The following is a 23008-nucleotide window of genomic DNA, read 5'->3' as shown; positions in this document are numbered from 1 at the left end:
GGTTTTATCACCCAAAGACTTATCATTCCCTATGAATTCCGTAAACTTGATCTTGAATCTGTTGTCAAATTGTTTGAGTTCCAGAAATGGACCCATATTCTGACCATTCCTAATGTCTTTTACCCTGACATGCTATATCAATTCTTTGCTAATCTTAGAAAGGGTAAATCACACACTGAACTCATCTCTAGGGTCAATTCTGTGGACATCATGTTAACTCCTGACATTGTGAACTCCATTTTGAAAACCAACATTGAACCCAGTTTCAAAGGAAAAATTGCAAACTTCTTTTCATATGAGGAATTTCCTTCTGCCTATCATCACTTTTACAATGCTAAACTCATGACTTATTTTCAATCCAAATTCAACACTCCTGCTGAGGCAAGATTGGATGATCTCAGTCCTCAGAATCTGATCATCTTCACTATCATCTCGAATCTGTTGGTGCCAACTGATGGCCACAGAACAGATGCAAATAAAATGGAACTATATCTTTTCTACTGCTTTGTTGAAAAAATCCGCATTGACTTTGGATTTGTAATGTGCAAATTCCTGCTCAAAATCAGCACTGACAGTCGTAGGAAGCTTTCCTATGGCAGATTTCTGACCCCCATTTTTGCTCATTTTGACATACCCTTTTCTGGCAAATCTCCAAAAGAAAGTGCTTCTTCAGTTTTCTCCAAAGCTTATTTTGAAAGAAAGAATCTAAAATTTTTTGAGGGTCATTGGTGCTACAAGGAAACTGTGGCCGAGTCTAGAAGAAAAAATTTGCATGAAACCCCTGTCACTCCTAGAACTCCCCATGATCAGTCAGGATATGTGTCTCCTTTCACCATTCATCCCAGAAAGTCTGCCAGTAAGTCCTTCCCTTCCAATTCTGAGGTCATCTCCCTGCTTGAAGACCTCAAACAGCATGTTCTGCTTCTTGAAGATGGTCTCATGATGACCATGACCTCTGCCCAACAATCCTCCTTTCTTGAAAAAAGGAATCTTCTTGTGCCCCCTATACCTGAAACAAATGAAGCTGCTCATCAGAAAGAACCAAGATCTGAGCCCACAAGGCCAATCACTGGTGATGAGACTACTCCAGCTTCTAGTTCTCAGCCCAAGGACAAAGGCAAGGCTCCAATTACTGAGGAAGAAGTTGAAGATGATGATGAAGAAACTGAGGAAGAGGAGGACCCTGAACAGTATCGTCTGACCAGGAGGAGGCCTGGATCATCTAAAATCACTATCTAGGCACTTCTAGGTCACTGCACCAAAATCTAGGACTTTAGTTTATCTTTTGTTTTAAGTGCTGGACACATGGTCTGTAAAACTGGATAGTTTCTTTACTGTTTATGAATGCTTTAACTAAGTATTGTGTTATGAATGTTTTTATGTGTGCTGGTTGAATGAATGTTTCTGATTGACATCTGCTCGATGATTAACTCCAAACTGTGATGAATATTTATACTGATTTGCTGGTTGTGATGACAAAAAGGGGGAGAATTGGAATTGGATTTGGTTTATAACTGATGGTATGGAGCATCTAGTTAGGGGGAGTCAGTTTTAGGGGGAGTAATATACTACTCATGCACTTCGTCAGGGGGAGCTGCCATATTTTGTGTTGTATCCAATTGTTTTGTCATCATCAAAAAGGGGGAGATTGTTTATCTCAAATTCATATCTTTTGATGATTACAAAACAATTGGATGTTTCTAATACTTTTTGTAAAGATCCTTTTCAGAAATAAACCAAACAGGTATGTAGAGTTAAAGCAGAAAAAGAAGATCAGAAAGGAATGAAGTATGCTGAGGATGATGTCGGACGCACAAAAGGAAAGTATCGGACGTCCGACATTCTTTGAGCATCTTCGGACGAGTAGAGAACTCAGACTCGGACGTCCGAAGAAGACAAGCCAGGAGTTACTCCATTACTAATTTGGTTCGGACGCTCAACACCTGTGTATCGGACGTCCGACAAATGTTGCTGATTTTCGGACACAACACTTTGGATGCATCGGCCGTCCGAAGGAATTGAAGAAGAAAAGACCAAGTATTCATCCTACCCTCGGACGCATGATCGGACGTCCTAAGAGACTCGAGAAAACTTCCAGAACTCAGTTATATCGTTCGGACGCATAAAAACCAAGCATCGGACGTCCGACAGCACCAACGGCTAGTTGACTCTTCAGCTGCCTTCTATCCGTTGACAGCATTAATTGAAGAATTCTCTGGTCTCCTATAAAAGGAACTAAGTCAACCACCTCAGGATAATTTTGTACATCAAGCCTACATCAGATTGTGAGTGATTCAAGTGCTAGAATACTCAAAAGAAACATTTGTATTCCTTGTATGTGCAATCTTCGTGTGGCTGTTTTTCAAGTGTGACATAGCTTCTTCAATAGTGTAGCAAAGAGAGGGTTTGCGACTGTGTGTAAAACTTCCTTGCTTGACCAAGTGTGTTTTGGGGCAAGAAGGAAGTGATCCCTTCCTTGTACACATAAGATTGGTTGCAAGTCTATTCAGCTTGAAGTAACTTGGTATATAATAGAGGGTGTCAAACATCAGTTGTGTTTGAAGCCTGGTTTGGTTCTTTACTCTCATTTACTGCTTTTCTATATAAACTGCTTTTCTCCTCATCTCACTAATACCTGTGCTACTATATTATCTTGTTCATTGAGAAGCATCTTGAAAAAGAAGGGCTGTCTGTCAAAAAAGGTTGAATATATTCTAGCAGGTTTTTGAAAGCCTAATTCACCCCCCCCTCTTAGGTTGTCCTCGATCCTAACAAAGTATATCATATATGGAATTGGATATATATATCTTTAATAGTAAGTTCATTTAAATGCATATAGTCTACATAACTGTGCAATTATTTTATTTTCCTAACTATTAAAATTGGAGAAACAAAAGGATTGTCTGTGGTTATGGCTATTTATCATGTCAATATCTTTCAAATGTAACTTTCAATTAATTTGAGATTCCAAAAATAGGAGTATCTGTAAGGCTTGAGTAGAGGTGGTAATATGAATAAATAGTTCATAATTGATTTTGACTTAATGGATGGTGGATGAAATTTATCCAATCCATTTAGATCCATTTAATAAATGGATCTAAATCGATTAAATAAAAACCAATTATTCATTTGTAATCCATTTAGATATTTTGATTACTTTTTTTTTGTTTTACCATTTCTTGTAATATGAAGATACTTTTTTATGTACTTGTAAATTTTAGGTATATTTGGATGAGAAAGATGACAAAATACTTAGGATTTTATATAAAAAAAACCCCAAACTCATAATGGTAGCTTTCTATACAAATCAAATATATGTGCATTAACGGGTTTTTAATATAAGTACAAATTTAAATCCAATTTATACCTATTTCGACTGCAAGTATACAGGTCAACTAGTAGTTTAAGGCATATATCGGGTCGATCCCACAAGGAAGATTGGATAATTATCGGCAGTACTAAATCTTCTTTATTATTTAGATGATCAATGAATTAAAAGAAATAAAAATATACTAAACTTATGCAAGAAAATAGTAAATAAAAGCTCCTTAGGTTATGGTATCCCTACTACTTAAGCAAATGATGCTTTTATATCATTGAGTACTACCATCTTGGTTAGTTATGGCGTAATTTCCTTATGCATGTAAACCTACTTTCGTAGTGAATCAACTATACTTATAACTAATCCATACCTACTCTCGTGGTTGTGAAATTAGCTATAAGTTCATTTCTTCTATGAAATTATATGAAATGAATCACTAAAGCCACAAAGGTGCTCTTTTACTCTCGTGAGTGAACTCCCTAAATTTATCACTTCTTGAATTAGTGTTAAAACTCAATTTTCATTGAAGATACAACACCTTTAGATAATGACAATTAATTATACCAAGTTAATCATGATTTAAAGAGCTAAAGTACTAAATAACTTGTTTAAAATAATAACATCAAATAGCCAAATAATAAATACTAACAATCATATAAAGTTCAACAAAACCCAAGGCATAAAATTTAGAAACACCTAATAAACATAGAATCCAAACTTGTATATTAACTAACCAACAGAATCAAGTACAAAAGATAAAGAGTTAGGAAAGAAATGTAACCCTTCTCACATGAGTTCATCTCCTTCTTCATCTTTGCCAAACTAATAAACAAGAAGGATAAACTAACTAACTAGACTAACCTATACTATATTAATCTAACACTAAGAAATATAAGTACATTTTTGTGGTATATCTTGCACTCTCCAGCCTCTTTTTATCCTTGCAAGTCCATGGCTATTTATAGATGAATGTAGCCAAAAAATGAGGCATCAAACATCCCTTTTACAGCTATTAAGTAGTTGTCACACATCCATCTATAGCTGTAAATTATTGGAGGAGGAAACAAGTTGTACAAGTGGAGAGTAGCCATTTCTGACCCGAATCTAGCTGGATTTTTGTCCTGATTGCTCCCCTACCTTTCTCTGCAATTTCTGTCCAGTCTTCAATGTTGCTCCAATTTTTCCTCAATTTCAACTGAACTTTGTTTGAGGATAGAAACTGAATTAACTCTTGACCAAAACATAAAACTCATAGCCTTTGAGTTAACTTTCCAATGCATTAGGAATCACCTCATTTGGATTTATGTAGACTGAGAAATGACTGAAATATCCTTCACTACTCAATGCCTCATTTCAGCTTTGACCATAGAAATTGGCTACCGTAATTCGATCATGGAAGCTGAATTAACTCTTGACCAAAGTATAAAAATTGTATCCTTTTGAGTTAGATTTCCAATGCATTAAGAATCACCTCATTTAGATTTGTGTAGGCTGAGAAATGATTGAAATATCCTTCACCGCTCAGTGCCTCATTTCAGCTTTGACTATAGAAATTGGCTACTGTAATTCAGCTTTTTGACCTGAAAAACCTTTAAATTGAATTTCAATGTCTTCACGTGAATTGTAGATCTATCTTTTATCTTGAAAATGGTTCAAGAATCATCTAAATCCGATCATTGTAACTCAAGTTATAGCCAAAATACGAAATGTGTCAAAGCTATCAATTTGCTTCTTCATCCAAATGAAGTGTATTTCTAACTCCTATACAAATTATAGACAAAATGCAAGTGAAAAGTGACAAAAACATTATTTAACCACTTAAGAGCATTTTAAACTAATTATAGCCAAAATAATCCATTTTCTTCCTATAATATTGCCAAAGTGACTAAAAATAGTATAAAATATCATTCAAATATAGCTCAAATTAGTAACTTATCATACATACTTATATATATATATATATATATATATATATATTCTTTATTACTCGTCAGATATTACATTTTTCATTCCATAAAGTAAGTATACATCAGTATTTTGGGGATTTACAAACGTTGTCATATTTTTAATGTTATATTCTTTATACTATGTAATAGAGTGATACATGTTCTTTTATTTTATGTAACGATGGCCACGGATCATGTAAGAATAGTTGGTGCATGATGTCTTTTGACTTATATTAAGTCAAAAGGCACTAGCTCATGAAATTCATTTTCACAAGAAAAGTCTAATGGCTGAGTTTATTCATGAGAAACCAACTCATGAAATTCTTTTTCACAAATGACCACATGGATTCTCAAATCCTGCAGAGATTATAAAGCTAAAACTACCAGGTGTATACACACAAGTACAAATAGACAAAGTCTGGAATTCATTCATGAAAATAAGAAGCCATTCACTTGTTTTACAATTAGGTTTAAAGTATGTAGGAACCTCAATTTTGATTGAGGAATTAAAATTGAGGATTTATGGGGACGAATGAGAGCTAGGTTTCAATTTTTTTAAAACAAAGGAAGGCAGAATTGACTAGAAAATAGAAATAGAGCCTCGAGAGAGTGTGACTGTGAATTGATAGTAGAACCACGGGGGAGTGAAGAGGCAAAGGAGTCAGTCTAATGTCCGCTTTTAATTATTTCTTTTTTATTTCTTTTATTTGGTCTTTAAGTAAATGGATATATATGGTTTTTATAGATAATCCATATAAATCCATTTAATTTAATGGTTTTACTTTGGCCAATCATTTAAAACCAATACTATAAATGGATAATCCAAATCCATTTAATTATGGATTATATGGATGGATAAATGTATCTCAATCCAAATTGCCACCTCTAGGCTTGAGTTTGATGGATTAGGTTTCTAACTTCAAAGGATTGAAAAGTAGTGAGACCTTATGGACATAGTTCATTAGGAGTAGAAAATGCACTTGGAAACAGTCGTAACAATTTAGAGATAGAGTTAAAATACCATCCATGACAAGATCTGAGTCGACAAATGAAGTTACATTCTCTTGCAATTTTTACTATGCAAATTCTTTATTTTCTACCCCTTTACTAGTTTCATAGATGGTTTATTCATTCTTTCCTCCAAAACCATTTCCTCATCACCATTTGACAACTCAATCTATAACTATTGTAATAAGGCTATAACTATACATCAAGTCTACCCCAAAAATCATACCCCAAGTCCCAATTTATATGACATGCAAATTACAATGGAAATCGTACCCTTATATATGCCATTTAACATTTGGAACTATAACATAACTAGTCACAGTACTATTAAGATGTAAGGGTTTGGTATTTTAAGTCATCAAATTCAATTTGCTTGCCAACTAATAATTCAATAAGATATTGGAACCTCTAGTATCAATCAAAATAGATATAATTGTGTTTTCAAGAATTCTTGAAAGGATATGATTTTTCTAACTAGTTAGGAAGGGAGCATAAGGAGAGAAACTTCCACTAGCTTCCTTTGGTTTTGCATTGCATCCTTAAATTACACTTCCTCTTCTTTTACTACTAAAATGAAGTATGGTGGCTAGGACTATATACCTAGCCCCACATCTAAAGCAGGGATTATTATTTCTCCAATATTAAATTCTTACAGAGTTATTAGCATATGTATAAAAGAGGGAATGCCATGCCTCAAGAGTGTGTATTATATTGGTGATGTGGCAAAATATGATTGGGTGGATGTTCGTCCAAAATTTTTTAATCCCATGGTTTTGTTTATCATCATCATCATCATCACGTGTTCTGCAGGTGACTTCTTTTAAACCACAGATTCGATTGATTTGATTGGGCAAATTAGGTTACTTGCTCCCGACTTTTTCAGTGAGAGGTTACGTGTTTCCGGCTATTTCAGTGACAATCATAGTGGGAATGGGCTCGAGATACTTGTGACAGACGTCAAAAAATTTTCTCCTCTTTCTGCAACATTTCTTCCAGACTTCTACGCTTCCATCTCCCCGAGTCCTTCTACCTCTCCTTCCCTGCCAGTCTCATCATCTCATTCTCGGGTAAATTGGGTTACCCACTATCATAAAAGGAAAAAAATGAAGATTGCTTCTCCTTTTAAACTCCATGTACACCCCTTCTCAGAAATTCTCGGCATCATCATCATCGGTGAGTTTTTTTTTTTAAATTACTTGATTGTACTTCTCAAAACCCCATCTACTTATATAAACCCTCCTATTCTCTCCGGCCTTTTCTCCTTCATTTCTCTCATCAAAGCTGATATTACCATCTCTCTCCCTATCTCTCTGCCATTTCAAAATTTTTGTGCTTTTTTTTTTATATGTTTCCCAAATTATAACGTTCAAATTGGGCCCAATTTTATTTTTTTCCCAAGATTTTTAGAGTTTTCTTTGAACAAGTTCTTGTTTTCCACAAATTATTTGTGTAGCATTTGTTTCCAGAAGAGGAGATAGGGATTGGGTGTGTGTTTCTGTGTGTGAAAATGGCGGAGAAAGAAAGACGCAAATTCAGGGCTTTGGATTTGTACATATGCCAATTGAAGATTCAGGTAAACTAAAGCTATTCGTTTCACTAATTTTTTGTTTTCCTTATTGAAATTCAATTCATTCTTTCTAATAAATATTTCATCAGAAATACTTGATACATGGTTGTTCTTGAATGTTTTATACAGATTTTTGGGGTTTTTACTGTATTCAGATGGGGGATCAGCTGTGCGTTTCGGCCTCTCAAAAGTGCAGCAAAAGGAAGGCGTAAATTAATGGAAATGTTAGTTGAACATTCAGGTGAATGATATCTACTGATATCTTTAATTCTTTTATTTTTCTTTTCTAAATGGTCTTTGAATTTTATCAATTTATTTTCTCAGTATTGCTAATCTTTTCTGACTAAATGATCTTTTTTCTTGCTTTTTTCCAAAGCTGAAATGGGTAACTTTTTGATTTATTTTGTTACAGATTTATGGACTTCAGAATTTTGGGAGATGGGAATTTAGTTTATTGGCATAGAATTTTTTTAGAGTAAATTTGAATTTATGAAAATTTGGGTTTAAGATTTCTATATTATAGAAAGTGATTCAGGGTTAAATCTCGATTATGGTGTTCCAGGATCTGTAACTTTGCTTGGCAGATTAGGTTTTTCGGCATAAATCTTGATTAGGTTTCCTAGGATATGTAACTTTACTTGGTGGATCAGGGTTTTAGGATTTTTATGATTTTCAGTAGCTTCAAATCCGAGATTTTTAATGTGCCCCTGATCACTTGATTTGTTTGATAATTTCGAAAACAGATGATATAGAAGGGGAAGTTATGTGCAAAATCTTTTGTTTTTAATTTTTTTATTTTTATGGTTTGTCAGTTTTGGTCATGTACTATTACATTGGAGGAGTTAGTTTTAGATTTTGACACTTTTTAGTAGCTACTGTTGTAGTGATATCTCACTTTTGCATGCTTTATTAGTAAAATGAATACTTTAAGTTGCTTGCTGTTTGTGCTCATAGTTTGAGAGTGACTAGACATTAAGCTATGCTATTTAATGACTTTAGTAGATTGTGAATTTGTGATGCTTGTGCTTTTTACATTGGCGCAATAGATCAAGTGAAGAATTTGAGGCTGCTTTTCTTTTGTGGTCATCGTTGGAGAGTGATTTTATCTTTCAAACTTCTGCTATTTAATCATCTGGGATGACTTGTAACTTTGCAGGGGTACTGTCTTTTTACTTGATTGTGATCTCTTAACCATGTTGATTATTGATCAATCACTGTCAAGAATGTTTTAGATTGCTCGCTTGTTGTGGTCATAGATTGGAAGCATCTCTGCTTTGCATCAACGTTTTTCTTGCATCATGTCCTTTTCTATTGCTATATGGCTGTTTTCTTTTCATAGCCCTTATTTAAGTCTGATGGTTCTTGGCTATTCATTCATATTGTTCCAGAGTCCTAGATGGTAGTTGTGGTTGATATAAAACGCAATTCTGTTCCATTTGTAATTTGATAAATTGGAATTTAGTTTTCCGGATAAGTTGACTTATACTCTCATGTTAGTTTAATTGTGCCACATAATAATGTCCGGAGCAGTATTTCAGTTCTCTATATGCATGAGTCATTGTTGGATTTAGTATCCTGATTTTAGTTAATAGATGAATGCTGAGTAGCTTTGCTGTGTACTCGTGAATTATTGTTAGATGTATACGCTTCAAGGAAGATGGATTCTTCCTTGTCTAACTTCTATTACATCCATCTACTTTTTTAAGTTAAACTCTGTTTTTATTAAATGTCTAATTATACGCCTTTTTGTATTTGGTTGTAGTTTTTGTGAAGACTTGTGCTTTTAATTTTCGCTAACTAATGCCTATCAGTGTACATAGTTAAGGGTGTTGACTATCGTGCTTTCTGGGGCCCATTAATTGGCTGGTTTATTTGTCTCAAGTGATTAGCAATCTAGCATCCGAGGACTAACTGATTGTGATTTTGAAAATGTATACACTGTTGCAGTTTTGTCAATTCTTTCAAATTGCTTGCGTTTGTTTAGGTCTCAATTTGAGAGTGCTTCTTGCTTTGAGTTTTTTTCATGGGGATACTTGTTATTTTTGTCATCTTGTTTATGTCTCATGGGCTATAGTCATTTTGTTTTCACAATTCTAGAATTAACAGTGGTTCTAAAAATGCAGAGCTGTTTGTTTTTCATGTGAAAAGCTCTGGTTGGGTTTTATTGGTGATTAAATTGGGATGCTTTTAGATACAACTCTTCTATCAGTAGTTTTTCAAATTTGTACTTGTGCCAATGTCTTAGGACAGTTTTGGCCTGTCATGTAGAAGAAGAAGTTATTATTGAAAAGTTTACTGACTTTAGGTACTAAGTATAGAACAGAATAGACAGATGGACAAACACACTCCAGCCAATAACGATTGGCCACATCAGCAAAACAATCATCCCTTTTGAGCCATGGCATTTGTCCTTGTATATATATGTTAAAGAAATTGAAGAGAGAAAAAGCTTCTGAAATTGAAGAGAGAAAAAGTGCAGTTTTCTTTGTGAGGATGAGGAAGAAGACGAGAAGAAAGATAAAGTAAAGGGTTAGAGAGAGAGAGTCGGATGGTTAATGAAAGGAGTGGAGAAAAGGGAACCCGCTACCATCACTGAAAAGTTGGGAGCAGGTAACCTTCTCCCATCAATCACATCTGCATTTGTTTGTTTGAAAAAGAAGGTGGAAGGTTGTATGTTTCTCTAATGCTTCTCAAAGATGACTCCGGATCAGAGTGAGTGTTTTCCATGATTTTCCCCATCTTTGAGGCTCTTAATTCTTTTTCTCACCTGCCTTTGCATTTTTTATTTGTTTAACTCATGATCCCAATTTCCTTTTTATCTGTTTAATTTTGTCTTGTGTTTTTTTCTGTCTGAAACATATTTGTTTTTGTACGTCTTTCTGAAACTTTTTTTTAGGGGAAAAGAAGTAGTAAAAAGACTTGTTTGTGTGTTAGGGGGTTAAAAAGTAAATAAACTTTTGAAGTAAAATAAAAATCATAGGTAATTTGTTAAATTGATTGGTGTAGAACGCGACAAAATAAACTTCCGAAATTGATTGGTGCACTTTTTTATTTGTATATATTTTTTATTCTACGATGAGTGGTCAACTGACGAACTAATTTTTTATCTTTGATTTCTCAATTTATTCCAATTCCAATTTGCTGAGAGCCTAATCATAGCATTATTCTGGATAAGTTCTATGTGAAGAATTGTTTAAATTCACAGCTTGTTTCTTTTCGATTTTTGTCAATCTGATGCCTTTAAATGATTTTTTTCCCTCGATTCTGTTGTCTAATGTATAATTTTTTGATATTGCAGGTCCAAAATTTGGAAATTTTCTTCTGTCCTTTCCAAGAACTACTCCAGAATATAGCAGCACGACTCAATACCGTATCCAGCCTACTTTGTGTAAAATTAGTGAGTAGTTTGATTGTACCTTCTTCTGTTCATGTGTATTTTATTGCAGTTTGTACTCTAAATGTTATACCCCTTTTCCTTTGCTCTTTGCAGAAGAGGTTACATAGGACTTTATCACTTGTTGCTTTTCCATTATTACAGGTTTTTTGCTTTCCTTTTTACCATAATTTCAATTGTTATTCCTTAAGTTGTTCATTTGTGGTGACTAAAGTTAAGAGTTTCAGTGAGGAGAGTGCTACTTGTTTTCCTGAAATTATGGAATTTGAAAAAAATTTAATATTTTTACGTACTGTATTTATAGTCTATAGTCATCGAGACAAATCGTATTTACTCATTAGTGGTATTGGTATCTTATTGATTTTCAATATGAGTGAATATAGTGTAGTTTGATGATTTCTTGACAATGAATACTGAATTTTTTTCAGCTCCTGTTCAGTTGTTTGAGCTCCTATTTTGTTCCCTTTATGTTTCAGTTAGTTCTGAAATGATCAACCCTCTTGATTCTTGATCTAGCTTTCACTTGTTAAGCTATTGCGTGATCCATTTTTTTTTTCAACCTTTTTGATCATTCTTCCCATGTGATGGCTTTTAAAGCACTTACGAGTGACGCAGTTTTTCTCACAGAAAAGAAAACGGATATGACTAAGTTGTGCATGTTAGCAATTCTACCCCGCATTGTCATGTAGTTGTTTGATCAAATGTATTCAAGGGATCCACATGTTATTAACCTTCATAACTGATATGTAAAAGTTAGTACTAGAAATTTGGAATTTATACTCCTTTATTTCCTTACTAAACAATTAATAATAGTAAGTTTTCTAGCATGTATCATATAACTTGTGCTTGGTGGGTTTTCTTGCTGAGTTGTATTGCTGTGACTGTTTAATTCTAAATATGTTATCAAGTTAGACAAAAAACGTAGAATGGAACTTAATTGGCCAATAGAGTGAGATGAATCTTAACATGGAAAAGAACATGCATATAAGGCATGTTGATGATTGCAAATTGATAGAGCAACTTTGTATCTTCAACTAGATGTCACCAAAGGTACCTTTAATTTGGTAATATAACACTGTATTTTCCTAGCATTTGTCTGGTTTGTAAGACTTATTTTGGCTTTCTTGGTTCTCATTGTAGGATCCAAGTAACTAACTCTACATCAATTCTTTGGAAGTTGATGCTAAGGTATAATTTGTTTATTACCTTTCATTTACCAATCACCAAATCGCTTGAGACATTGGACCTTTCCAATCAGTCAATGTAAACATGGCAGGTCTTGGGGTCTTTGAGTTATTCGCTTTTTCTTATTTTAATTGGCTTTATTCCATATTGGTGTAAAACCTTTCTGGTAGTGAAAATATATGAAATTATAAGGTTGCTTGCACAAAAGACAAAAAGTTTTGGGAATGAATATTGATTTATTTCAAGGAAGGCAGCTTGTCAAAATTTTATGCCTCTACTCATCTTCAAAGAAATGGTTGGCCTTGCTTTAGCTGAAAAAGAGATTGTCCGTTATAATTTTGTTGCAAGATCACAAACTAAAATATTCTTCAAAAAAGATGTTTTTATAGTGATGTTGGATTGCATAAGCCCTTGCAAAAAATGGAAAAGTTAAGAAGGTTATTTTAAAGATGATGTTACTATTATTTGGGACATTTGAGAGGATTGGTCATCCTTTGAGAGAAATTTTATTGCTATGTTCTGGTCTTTAGCAACATTTTTCTCTCTGTACTATGAAAACACTTCCATCTCATTCACTTATATTTTCATGGAAGATTGATGTCATTCTTGACCTTTTGAGGACAGAAAAGGATGAAAGATGTTTAATCATGTCTTTCTATATAAGAAAGGTTTATTCTTCTAATTACCATGTTTCTTTTTATTATTATTTGATGGTGATGTATTTTTTCAAATGAAATCCACTTTTCTCCCCTATTGTGTACTTGACTCGGCAAAAAAAAAAAAAAAGAAATCAAATTCTGATTTAATTTGCACTATATGCCATGCAAAGCTTCTTTGCTTGCTATCCTTACAGTCAGAAACAATATTGCATGTCACAGAAGAGCTATTTCTATTCCCAAGGAGGTTGCTATGTCTGCTGTGCATTTTATTTTTCATTTTTCTACTATGAACAGAAACAAGTTATATGTTTCAAACTGATTTTGGCTTTTCATACTTGATTTATGTTTTCCAAAAGTCGGTAGTAATTATCATATTTATGTTATATACAACACAATTATGGGTATAATTATAATTAACTTTCAACTAATTATCTTATGAATGCTTAGATACACTTATTCATACAGCACCCCAACGGAAAAGGAAAAAAAAAGGCTTTGTGCAAGATATTTTATTTCACTGTCTCATAGGTCTTGTTTATTAATTTTTTAAAAAGTGCCCCCTCTAAGGTCATCTTAAAAACTGTCTCAATGGTTCTTATTCTTGGAACCTTGAACCCTGATTTTAAAAGGGTTGTTGATGATGATTGATCATATATATAACTAGATGATTTTTTTTTATTTTAACAAACTTTCATGATGACGAAGCAAAACGAAAAACATAGGCGTTCTGTGTATCCCTAACCATCAATGTTCATGTATGAACCATATTGTAGCTTTAATTGAAACTATAAGTTCTATGCTAAATGCAATAGCTATGGCTAAAGAACTCTATTTTAACCATAATGGTTCAGCGTTGCAGAAGCTTCTGGTTTACATCTATTACTTATTTCTTGTATAATATTTTTAAGTGGTGAATGATTAGTAAAGTTTTCTTGTTAATTGTGCAGGCATGTGTAGACTTCGTGGCAAAAGTAGTTGGAGTAACTTCGGGACCAAAAGGAAGAATTTTGGTGTTGCACATTAAATTGCATCCCAAGATTGTTAAAGATACTGAAAGTGTTTTAAACAGGTAACAAGTCTTACATGGTATATCAGTGTATTTGATATGTGCAAGCAATATTAGTGCTGAAATTGTTAACAAGTTTGTTGTTTTTTTACTAAGAAACAATCATAGCGTTTGCATCAGTTCAAGCAATCTACTTATTTCACTTTGAGGTGACCTTATGGTAGATTCCACAACATGATGTCTTAAAAATTTTCTTCTTCTTATATTTGGCTATGTCAGTTATTCTCATACTTTTAATGGAAGAAGGTGCTATTTGCTTCTTGTTTTCTTCTAAATCTTTTAGATTTATTTACTATCATTAAGTATACTACATTTGGAAAGCCATCAAATAATGATTAAGAGAAGGGGGAATAATGGATAAAAAATGCTCCAGGTATTAGAAATAATTTTGATAAATAATTTGGAGCTTTTTAATGAAGATTTGAGCCTAAAGTCCAACATCTGTATCTGTACTTTCTGTCATTCTACATTAGAGTGCATATTTTCGTATGTGGTGTAGTTTTTTGGGGCTTAAGAGAGCCTGCTAATTTGCAATCTATCATCTCAAAGAAAAGCAAAATGTTTATAGGAATATTATCTTATTCTTAGTTTAGTTATTATTTGCACTTCATGTAATTTACTTGCGCAGAACAGATTGATTGGAGGATGCTTTGGAGTATGTAGGAGTTAAATTAGTGAGGCAGGACGGTGCAAATGTTGCTGAATTTGTTCTCATCTTAGCTCCAATTTATTTTTGTCCGATCTCTAATTTGACCTATTTTTTATTGTTGTCTACATTGCTCTCTTTAATTAAAGTTATCAAAGTTAAAGGTGACTTTGCTACCGCTATCAATTGCTTTTGAAATTGCCATTATTGTGTCAAAGCAATTTAAAATGTTCCATTTTCACTTTTCATTGTGTTTTTTTTCCAGGATGAAACATATTCAGCTTTCATATGGGATTTGATAAAACTACCAAAACATGATGCATGTAGAGATGGAAGACTACGTAGATGAGATTCTGGTTCGCGCGAGTCAATAGGAACGGGGGAGCGAAGCAGCTCGACTGAAAGGAGAGGAGCGAAAAGAGGAAGGTGCCTGACTTAACGTTGAATGGTATTAGCTTGACTGAATAAAGAGATATGTGGATCACGCAATGCAAGAAAGAACTCTCTTCTATGTCGCTTCACTTCAACAGTCTATTTCTTGCCAGATGGTGTAGGTAACGTAGCCAGCTTGTAGAGGCATAATGCTTGTTTCAGAACTCAAATTGGCATCAGGGAGGTAATTTGCCATCTTTGTACTATTGCAAGAAGAAAAATCATTTTAAGTTTTAAATTTCTGATGATTGTAGGTTTGCCGCTCATGATTTTGCAAATATTGCTATTGTTAGTACAGGAAATGATTATGCAGTAGGAAACAGGACTTCTGACTTTTTTCAAAAGTAGGAAGAGAATTAAGAAGAAGTGAGACATGGAGCTATGGTAAAAATATCCTGCACATTGTAGAGGGGATGGAATTTGATCGCGGATATTTTTCTCCTTAACATGATTGGAGTTTTGGATCTCATATTTCTATCTGTTGGTGTATGGTATTTAAGAGGGGAAACTTCTGTATTCGCAATTGCTTTTGGTTGCCTAAAACATCGCATGGTTCAAGGATATTTTGAAACGATACTACGAAGTCTCCAATCGTGATAGTTGCATACAACATTGAAGAGGAAGATCAGGCTCCGTCGTTAATAGGTAGTTGCTATTAGAGGCCTTGCCTTCACTGAGTGCTACTGTCTCTTGATAGGAAATAATGAGACAAGAATGCTTGAATATGGAATTTATCACATTCTTTCATTTCGAAGGCATTTTTTTTATTGCAATTTCAATTAGTTAAATCTACCAAAGGGCAGATTATGGGGGAAAAAAGATAGATTACAATCTTGAATTTCCATTCTAGCACCAATTCTTCTTGGATTTCGAATTGTATTTCCAGTTTAAGAATTTGTCTTCTTTAATCGTAGTTATCTAATTCCAAAATGCTGTACATTATATCACTTATAAAAATTTTCCTAATATATAAACAATCAAGATAAATGTAATAAGTTATAGAACATTGTTATTGATATTGAAGTAGGCATGTATCTGCTACCTGCTTTAATATCATATTATTTAGCTTTCTCTTAGTGTTTTCCTCCTTTTATTTTGTACTAGAATAAGCTCATTCGATGGGGCATGGCAATCTCACATAACCTCACCGCGCGTCGCGCGGTGTTTACCCTCCTAGTCTTATATGAATCTGCCATAGCACTACCAGATGATTGAAATTTTTTTTTCAAGAATACCATAACTCTTATTGTTGAAAGCACGAGTTCTTCAAAAAAGCCTAATTCCATTGGCTCCTTTCCCAGACCCCAAGGTTTGAATGATGCTCTAAACCTCTGCTTTTCCTGCCTGTCAACTCTAAAGATTGCTCTTGTAATGCAACTATAGAAACTTGCAATACAGTAGTAAGTTTTATCATTCTTATGATTAGTTTGATGTCTTCTTTGACCCTAATGATGAAACTGGAATAATATATGCTGTAGTATTTTAACAAAATACTCAATTTTTAATTAATGCACATGTTACAAGAGAAAAAAAATTTGTAACAGTATTTTGGGAGTTAGTGGCATTTGACTACATTTGATTAATTAACCTTTTATTAGAAATTAAAGGTTTTCAATTATAATAAGTTTTGTAACTTACAATTCTAATTTAAATATAATGTGAATAGCTAATAACTAGAAATCATCACCAATACTTGTTCAACTACTTCTATTAATGTTTTGAAAGTTAGAAGAAAGAAACAATTTTTCTTCTCTATTTTTCTATCTCATATTTTGGCAAGTAAAAATGATATTGGTAGAGTTCCACTCTCTTAGTTGTGCAAATCAGAGAGAGCGATAACAAATGTGGCTAAACTATTGTATCTTGAAGGTGACAAGTTGGAGATTCTACTGCATCCGCATTGATTCTTTCACAAAGATTTGAATCATCTTAAAGAGAGCAAGATATCTATGTCTCAACCCACAACATTCGTACATTATTATTATATTATTATTATTATTATTGATTTTTTCTATATAACATTTGATTTTTTTTTCTTACGGAACAACAACATATGACCCACAAAGCTAGAGAAATAGAAGAAACCAAAGTTTCTCAAAACTCTCCTAATATTTTGTAAGCATTCATGTTTACTATATTTTGTCGGATTTCTCTATTAATCCTATATCCAATTTTCACCAAATCCTTACATAGGGACTTAGAGAATATGTGAGGACTTGCAAATTTCTTATATTTTTCTCAAATGCCTTTTATTTGGAATTATTTATTTATTAAAGCCCTACTACCCAATCGTTCCACAATAAGTGTAAATGAGCCTAGAAAGTAGGGTTTCACTTTTGATTTCAAGATTGGAGCAAAATTAGGGTTTTTGCGATTTTCGCCGGATGAATTTCCGGTGCGGAAAAAGGATCAAATTTGGTGATTAAAAGTGACTTTTAAGTGAGAAATAATATGTGATTAGGAGCAATGATATGAGGTTAGTGAATAGGAAGTAAAAACCCTAGTACGTGTGTTTTTAAGAAAAACGGCGCGAACCGACGTGTACCGCGTACTACCGATTGAACCACCACTTGATCACCACTTTCTTGCCATACAAGTTTATCATTAATGGAGCAAAATATCTTCCCCCTCTTAGCCCTCCTATTGGCCGAAAATTAGAGGTTAGAAATGCAACAAGAGAGAGAAAAATTTGTGGTCAAGATTAGTCCAAGTGTTAGCCAAACTTGTGGCTAGAATTAACCCTTAGCTTTCCAACCTTCTTATAACACAAGCTTAGCTTAATTTCCTTCATTAATTCTGCATCTTGGTCGAAATAAGAGAGAGAGAGAGAGACAAAGAGAGTTCATCTCATTCTCCTTCATTTCTTCTCCAAATCTTGAAAAGTTTCTTCTATTCGCGCAAATCTACTCCGATTAAGTTGTTATCTAGCACAAAGGCTACCTACCGGTGTAATTTTCTTGAGGAACAAAGGCCTTGAACACTTGTTTCTAGTCTCCTTGGAAAGGTATACATGCTGGAACCTTGACTCTCCGATTAAATTCACGATTAGTTGCTAAATATGTCACATATGGTTGAATTATTGAGGTATGTGGTGAAATAGAGGCTTGGGTCATGATTTTCCATTTTATTGGAATATTTTTCAGCTTTCCTATGATTTTTCTAGTGCTTAAAATTTGGGGCTTTGATGTTTAAAGTTTAATATGGGAAGTTAAGATGGTGAAGCAAGCCAAAAACAAAGAAGTTAGCAATTGATTATAAGAATTCCAGATTTCTGGAAATTTTTTCCCCTTTTCTGTCCGGTTTTGTAGCTTCATGTTAGAGGCCGATTTGGCCTAGGGTCAAAACATGAAAGTTGTAGAGAATGATATTTTGTAGGTGCATATAAAATTTCAACCTAATCGGAGCTATGTAGACTGTGAAAAGACGAAAATACCCTCGCTGATCTAGGTCACCTTCCAGAATTCCGCGTGGACAGTTTAGTCTTGTTGGTTGTGTTTATTCACTATAATTCGTTCAGATTTAGTCTTTTGTTAAAACATTAAAGTTTTAGTACCCTGTCTTATCTTTGTAACGCCGCCAAGAAAACCTTAAACGGATCTCGGTAGACTGAGATATGGTCACTTGAATGCAGTGCGGTTGATTAGCCGAATAGTTGAAACCAGGTTATGTGAGTTGGGAATTTGATCAGGTTACATTGAAAATTTGGCTAAGTGATCTTCATGAACATTGTAGCCCTGTGTCTTAGCTTCGAAACGGCATAAGTTGCGACTCAATCCGACAAGCGTAGCCTCGGATATGTTATTTCCCCATCCACATGTCAAATCTGTCTTTTGCTAAATCGTATTTCTGCACTTGTTATTATTGTGATTCTTATTCTTATGATATTATGAGCCTATGGAACGGCTTTTGACTTGAATTGCTGATATGTGTGACTTTGGGATTTGGTTGAGGAAAAATAATGAAGCCTAAATGGCTGGAAAATTAGGTAAACACAAAGGGCATGCTGCCCAAATTTATGCTCGAGGACTAGAAAATTATACTTGCAACCTGAGTAAGGGTTAAGAGTGATTACCACGTGAGCCATCTAGGTTGTTTATGTTTTCTTTGCCACTTCGATTCAAATAGCGATTCTTAAAGTTTTACTAGTGAGTCTAAGTTTACAAATATTTTACCTATGCCCTTTGGTTTCAACGTACTCTTTTCACTACCAAAACCATAATTATACCTTGTACTAGTACGTATTCGACTTGTACTTGACTCACTTACATCTTTGATGGTTGAAGCATAATATGTTTATTTGATTATATTAGGATACCTTGGTGATTGAGGGTGTATTCGAAAGGAAACTGTGGACGTTATTTTGCGTAAATAGGTGAGTGTTCCTGGTTTGCTATATTTTCTTGACTTCATGACTTGCATTATTGTTTGATAATGTGTTAAGTACTTTCAATGATTTCCAAAACGAGCTTTCTAGGCGAGTGTGTACTTTATCGCACTCGACCTAAGTGCATATGAACTTTTCAATGATTTAATGATTGATACATTAGTTGCGCATGATGTAAGCCTTTTTGGCTGAATTGGGCCCTGCCCTTCGTTACCAATCGACTCGAGCCAGAAGCGGACTCGGTCGGGCGATATGGTGACCCTGGGTGAACGTTTGGTATACTCGAGTATTACCTTGTAGGTTGGTGGAGCCTGGCCAACGGCCGGGAACGGGGTGAATGAACGAACGAAAGGACAAATGGGGGACTTTACTTACAAAAATGCAATTTCAGACGATTGGAGGAATAAGGGGAAATGTCAGGAGAACGAACGAACAAACAAACGAATAGCTCCATGTGAGCCGTATCCTTTTAATGAATTTGTTACTATCGCTTTCCATTGTAAATGTTTCTTGAATTATTGATACTCCATGTTTAATGTATTGAATGGATTATCTGATTATGTGTTCGGAACCTCACTGGGCTTTTAGCTCATCCCGTTAGTTTTGTTTTCCTTAGCAGGGGAAGGCGAGCAAGGACGAGAGCTCTGTATAGACTAGCTGGTCTAGCTTTTGATTTTTGTAATGGTTCTCGCCCTAGTGCTTGGCACGGGCTGGTTGTATGGTGGATTTGGAACCTTTGTATATTCGATGTTTATACTCTCTTTTGCGTTGGTAATGTATATAAGTTCCGTTTTAAGTTTTGAATCGTTGCCCTATTTATTCTTGTGAATTATCCCGATTTCTTTTAAGGATGAGTGAGTCCCGGCGAGAGTTGGGCAGGCGGCCCGCCGAACCCTTTGGTTCGCCTAAGGGGAGGTGGGGTCGTCACAGAATATCTCCCATCTTGGCTTGCTTTTCACCAATTTTAGTCCTTTACATCACGCTTTCGCCTATCATTTTCCAATAATGCTTAAGAATCTGATAAATCCAAGGAGTTCAAAATATTTCCTCAACCACTCCCTTGATTTATCACATGAGAACATCAATAACTCAATTTGGGGGTGAAGATGCACACTACTCCAATGCTAGTCCTTGTGCTACTATGGAAGTTTTCTTCTCTCTAATCTTGGCTATGGATACATTAAGAACTAGATGGCACTTTCCACGTAATCTTCAACTTCATTCCTCTCTTTACAGATTATTCTCATGCAAAATCCATCCTCAAGGGTGTTCTCTATCTAATGCCCAAACTCTTGCACTCTAGTCACCAAATCTTGCACATGAGATTCTTGTTTCTTGAATTGGTCCTTCAACATCTTGAAATTATATTCATCTGCATTTGTAAATCAAGCAGTCTTGGGGATGACTGCTCTGAAATCTTGCACATGAGATTTTTGTTTCTTGAATTGGTCCTCCAACATCTTGAAATTAGATTCATCTGCATTTGTGAATCAAGCAGCCTTGGGGATGTCTGCTCTGATACCACTTTTGTATCTATCTCAATTGACCAAGAGAAATGAATCTCCTTAGTAGGTTAGGTTAGGTTAGAGAAGCAAGAAAGAAGAATAAAAGGATAGAAGAAAAGCACAACAAGAGAGAGAAGAATTGAAAAATGGGAGAAAACTAAATTTTGACTATTCTACTCAATGATTAATTACAACAGGTATCATTGGCCTAACTACAGAGAAAGTAGTTATCATTTGGTTTCTCCAATGGTGGAGAAAGGTGGCAGAAGTAGTGAGGATAAAACTGAATGTGGATAACGCATCTAGCATGAATCTAGGAGTAGCTGGTTGAGTTGGAGTTCTCACTCCTCAGAGATGAAATGGAGTGCTAAAGAGAGGGCTTTTGTGCTGATCTAGGAATGGCAAGTAATGTGATAGCAGAGCTGTGAGCAATTATTATGGGGTTTAAATTAACTTGAAAGGAAGGATGTAAGAGAGTGATGGCGGAAACAGATTCATTAGTAAGCATGAAGTTGATATAGAAATGTCCTAAAGAAAGCTAGTATTATAATGCTATTGCTGGTATTAAAGGATGAAGTGACAAGCAATGGAAATGCAAGATGCAACATCAATAGGGAGAAGGCAGTATGCGTGTGGACCACTTGACTAAGAGTAGCTTGAGCTTACCAGAAGCAATGAATAAGTATTATAATAGCCCTCAAAATTCACACTACAACTTTCTTTCGTGGGAATCATTTGTTTTAAAAGGCGTTTTTGGGCGAGTTCTAGGACGAGACAGCTCGCAATACCTTGGGGTGTTAGAATGGGTGCAAGCAATATTCGATGTTTGTCCAACACTACTGGGCAAACACCCGGGCATTAGACGTTAGGCATTCGAGGCATTTTTTCTTTTTCTTTTTAATCTTAAACTTTGATTTTACCATTTTATCTTTGCTTCCTATTCTTATTATTATTATTATTTTATCTTTGCTTCCATTATTATTATTATTTAATAATTTTGAAGAATAATTCTTGGAAATAGCTTAGAAAAATACAAAATAAAAGCATCCATGACTTTGTTATATATATATATATATATATATATATATTCCTTTTCTTTGATCCTAAAATATAAGATGGTTAATGTACAGGTTAGAGTTATGTTATGAATTTACTAGGTAGACCAACAATAATATTTTGTAATTTTTCTTAATTTTATCAATTCTTTTTACTTATTAGTAAGTTATGTGTGTGTGAGTATATATATACACACACGCACACACACCATATATATATATATGAATATTTAATTTTGTAGTATTATTGTATATTTTATTTTTTAAATATTTAAAAAATCAAATTTTGTGGAGCATAAGGCTTTGGCCCCGCTTGGACAGAAATAATGCACTCCATCCAACGCTTTTACCTTTTAAAATATTGGTGCACATATAACTGGTGTTACATGACTAGAATAGTACCAGAGTAATGGGTTTCAACTTGGACCCTCCCTAGAACCAAGAAAAAAAAGTTTATTGTTTGCTGGCTCATCAATCACTCTAACGAATAATATCATAGTAGCGATTGTCTCTAAAAATCATGACTAACAAAAGACCACAACATTTTGATACATGTCATTCTAAATCATTTTAGAAACAATGTAGATTTGTGACATTATTTTGTGTGTCATAGGTTTACAGAAAATTACACTTTTGGTCTTTAATGTTGGTCACTTATGTGATTTTAGTCCCTAAAATTTTGGTAAAAGTAAATTTGGTCTCTAATGTTTGGTATTGGGTGCGATTTTAGTCGCTAAAATTCTGGTAAAGGTAAAATTTGTCCCTAGTGTTACCAAGTTGAAGCTGATTTATGACAATTGATGGATTTTCCTAATCATTGATGGAATTAGTCATGTGCG

At 34.3% G+C, this 23008-nt stretch overlaps 1 protein-coding gene across 6 annotated transcripts; it reads left to right on the top strand.

Moving 5' to 3' along the window:
- The first annotated feature begins 7210 nt into the window (after positions 1 to 7210).
- On the top strand, positions 7211 to 15972 carry LOC113727221 (uncharacterized). Of its 6 annotated transcripts, XR_003457728.2 has the most exons (8): positions 7211 to 7449; positions 7730 to 7849; positions 7973 to 8084; positions 8256 to 10555; positions 11142 to 11240; positions 11334 to 11381; positions 12378 to 12425; positions 14029 to 14079. XR_003457728.2 is itself a non-coding variant. In XM_072075775.1 (6 exons), the coding sequence occupies exons 1-5, from the start codon at positions 7408 to 7410 to the stop codon at positions 12386 to 12388; spliced, it is 384 nt and encodes a 127-aa protein (XP_071931876.1). In that variant the 5' UTR covers positions 7211 to 7407; the 3' UTR covers positions 12389 to 12425; positions 14029 to 14079. The 6 variants fall into 6 exon arrangements, 2 of the variants coding, with proteins under 2 accessions (XP_071931876.1, XP_027103000.1); XR_011839354.1 differs by lacking the exon at positions 8256 to 10555; XM_072075775.1 differs by lacking the exons at positions 8256 to 10555; positions 11334 to 11381.
- The last annotated feature ends 7036 nt before the right edge of the window (positions 15973 to 23008 follow it).

This window comes from Coffea arabica, chromosome 2c, assembly GCF_036785885.1.
Source record: "Coffea arabica cultivar ET-39 chromosome 2c, Coffea Arabica ET-39 HiFi, whole genome shotgun sequence".
Classification (NCBI taxonomy): Eukaryota; Viridiplantae; Streptophyta; class Magnoliopsida; order Gentianales; family Rubiaceae; genus Coffea; species Coffea arabica.
The sequence above is the reverse complement of the archived record's forward strand: the minus strand, read 5'-3'. Positions and strand labels throughout refer to the sequence as shown.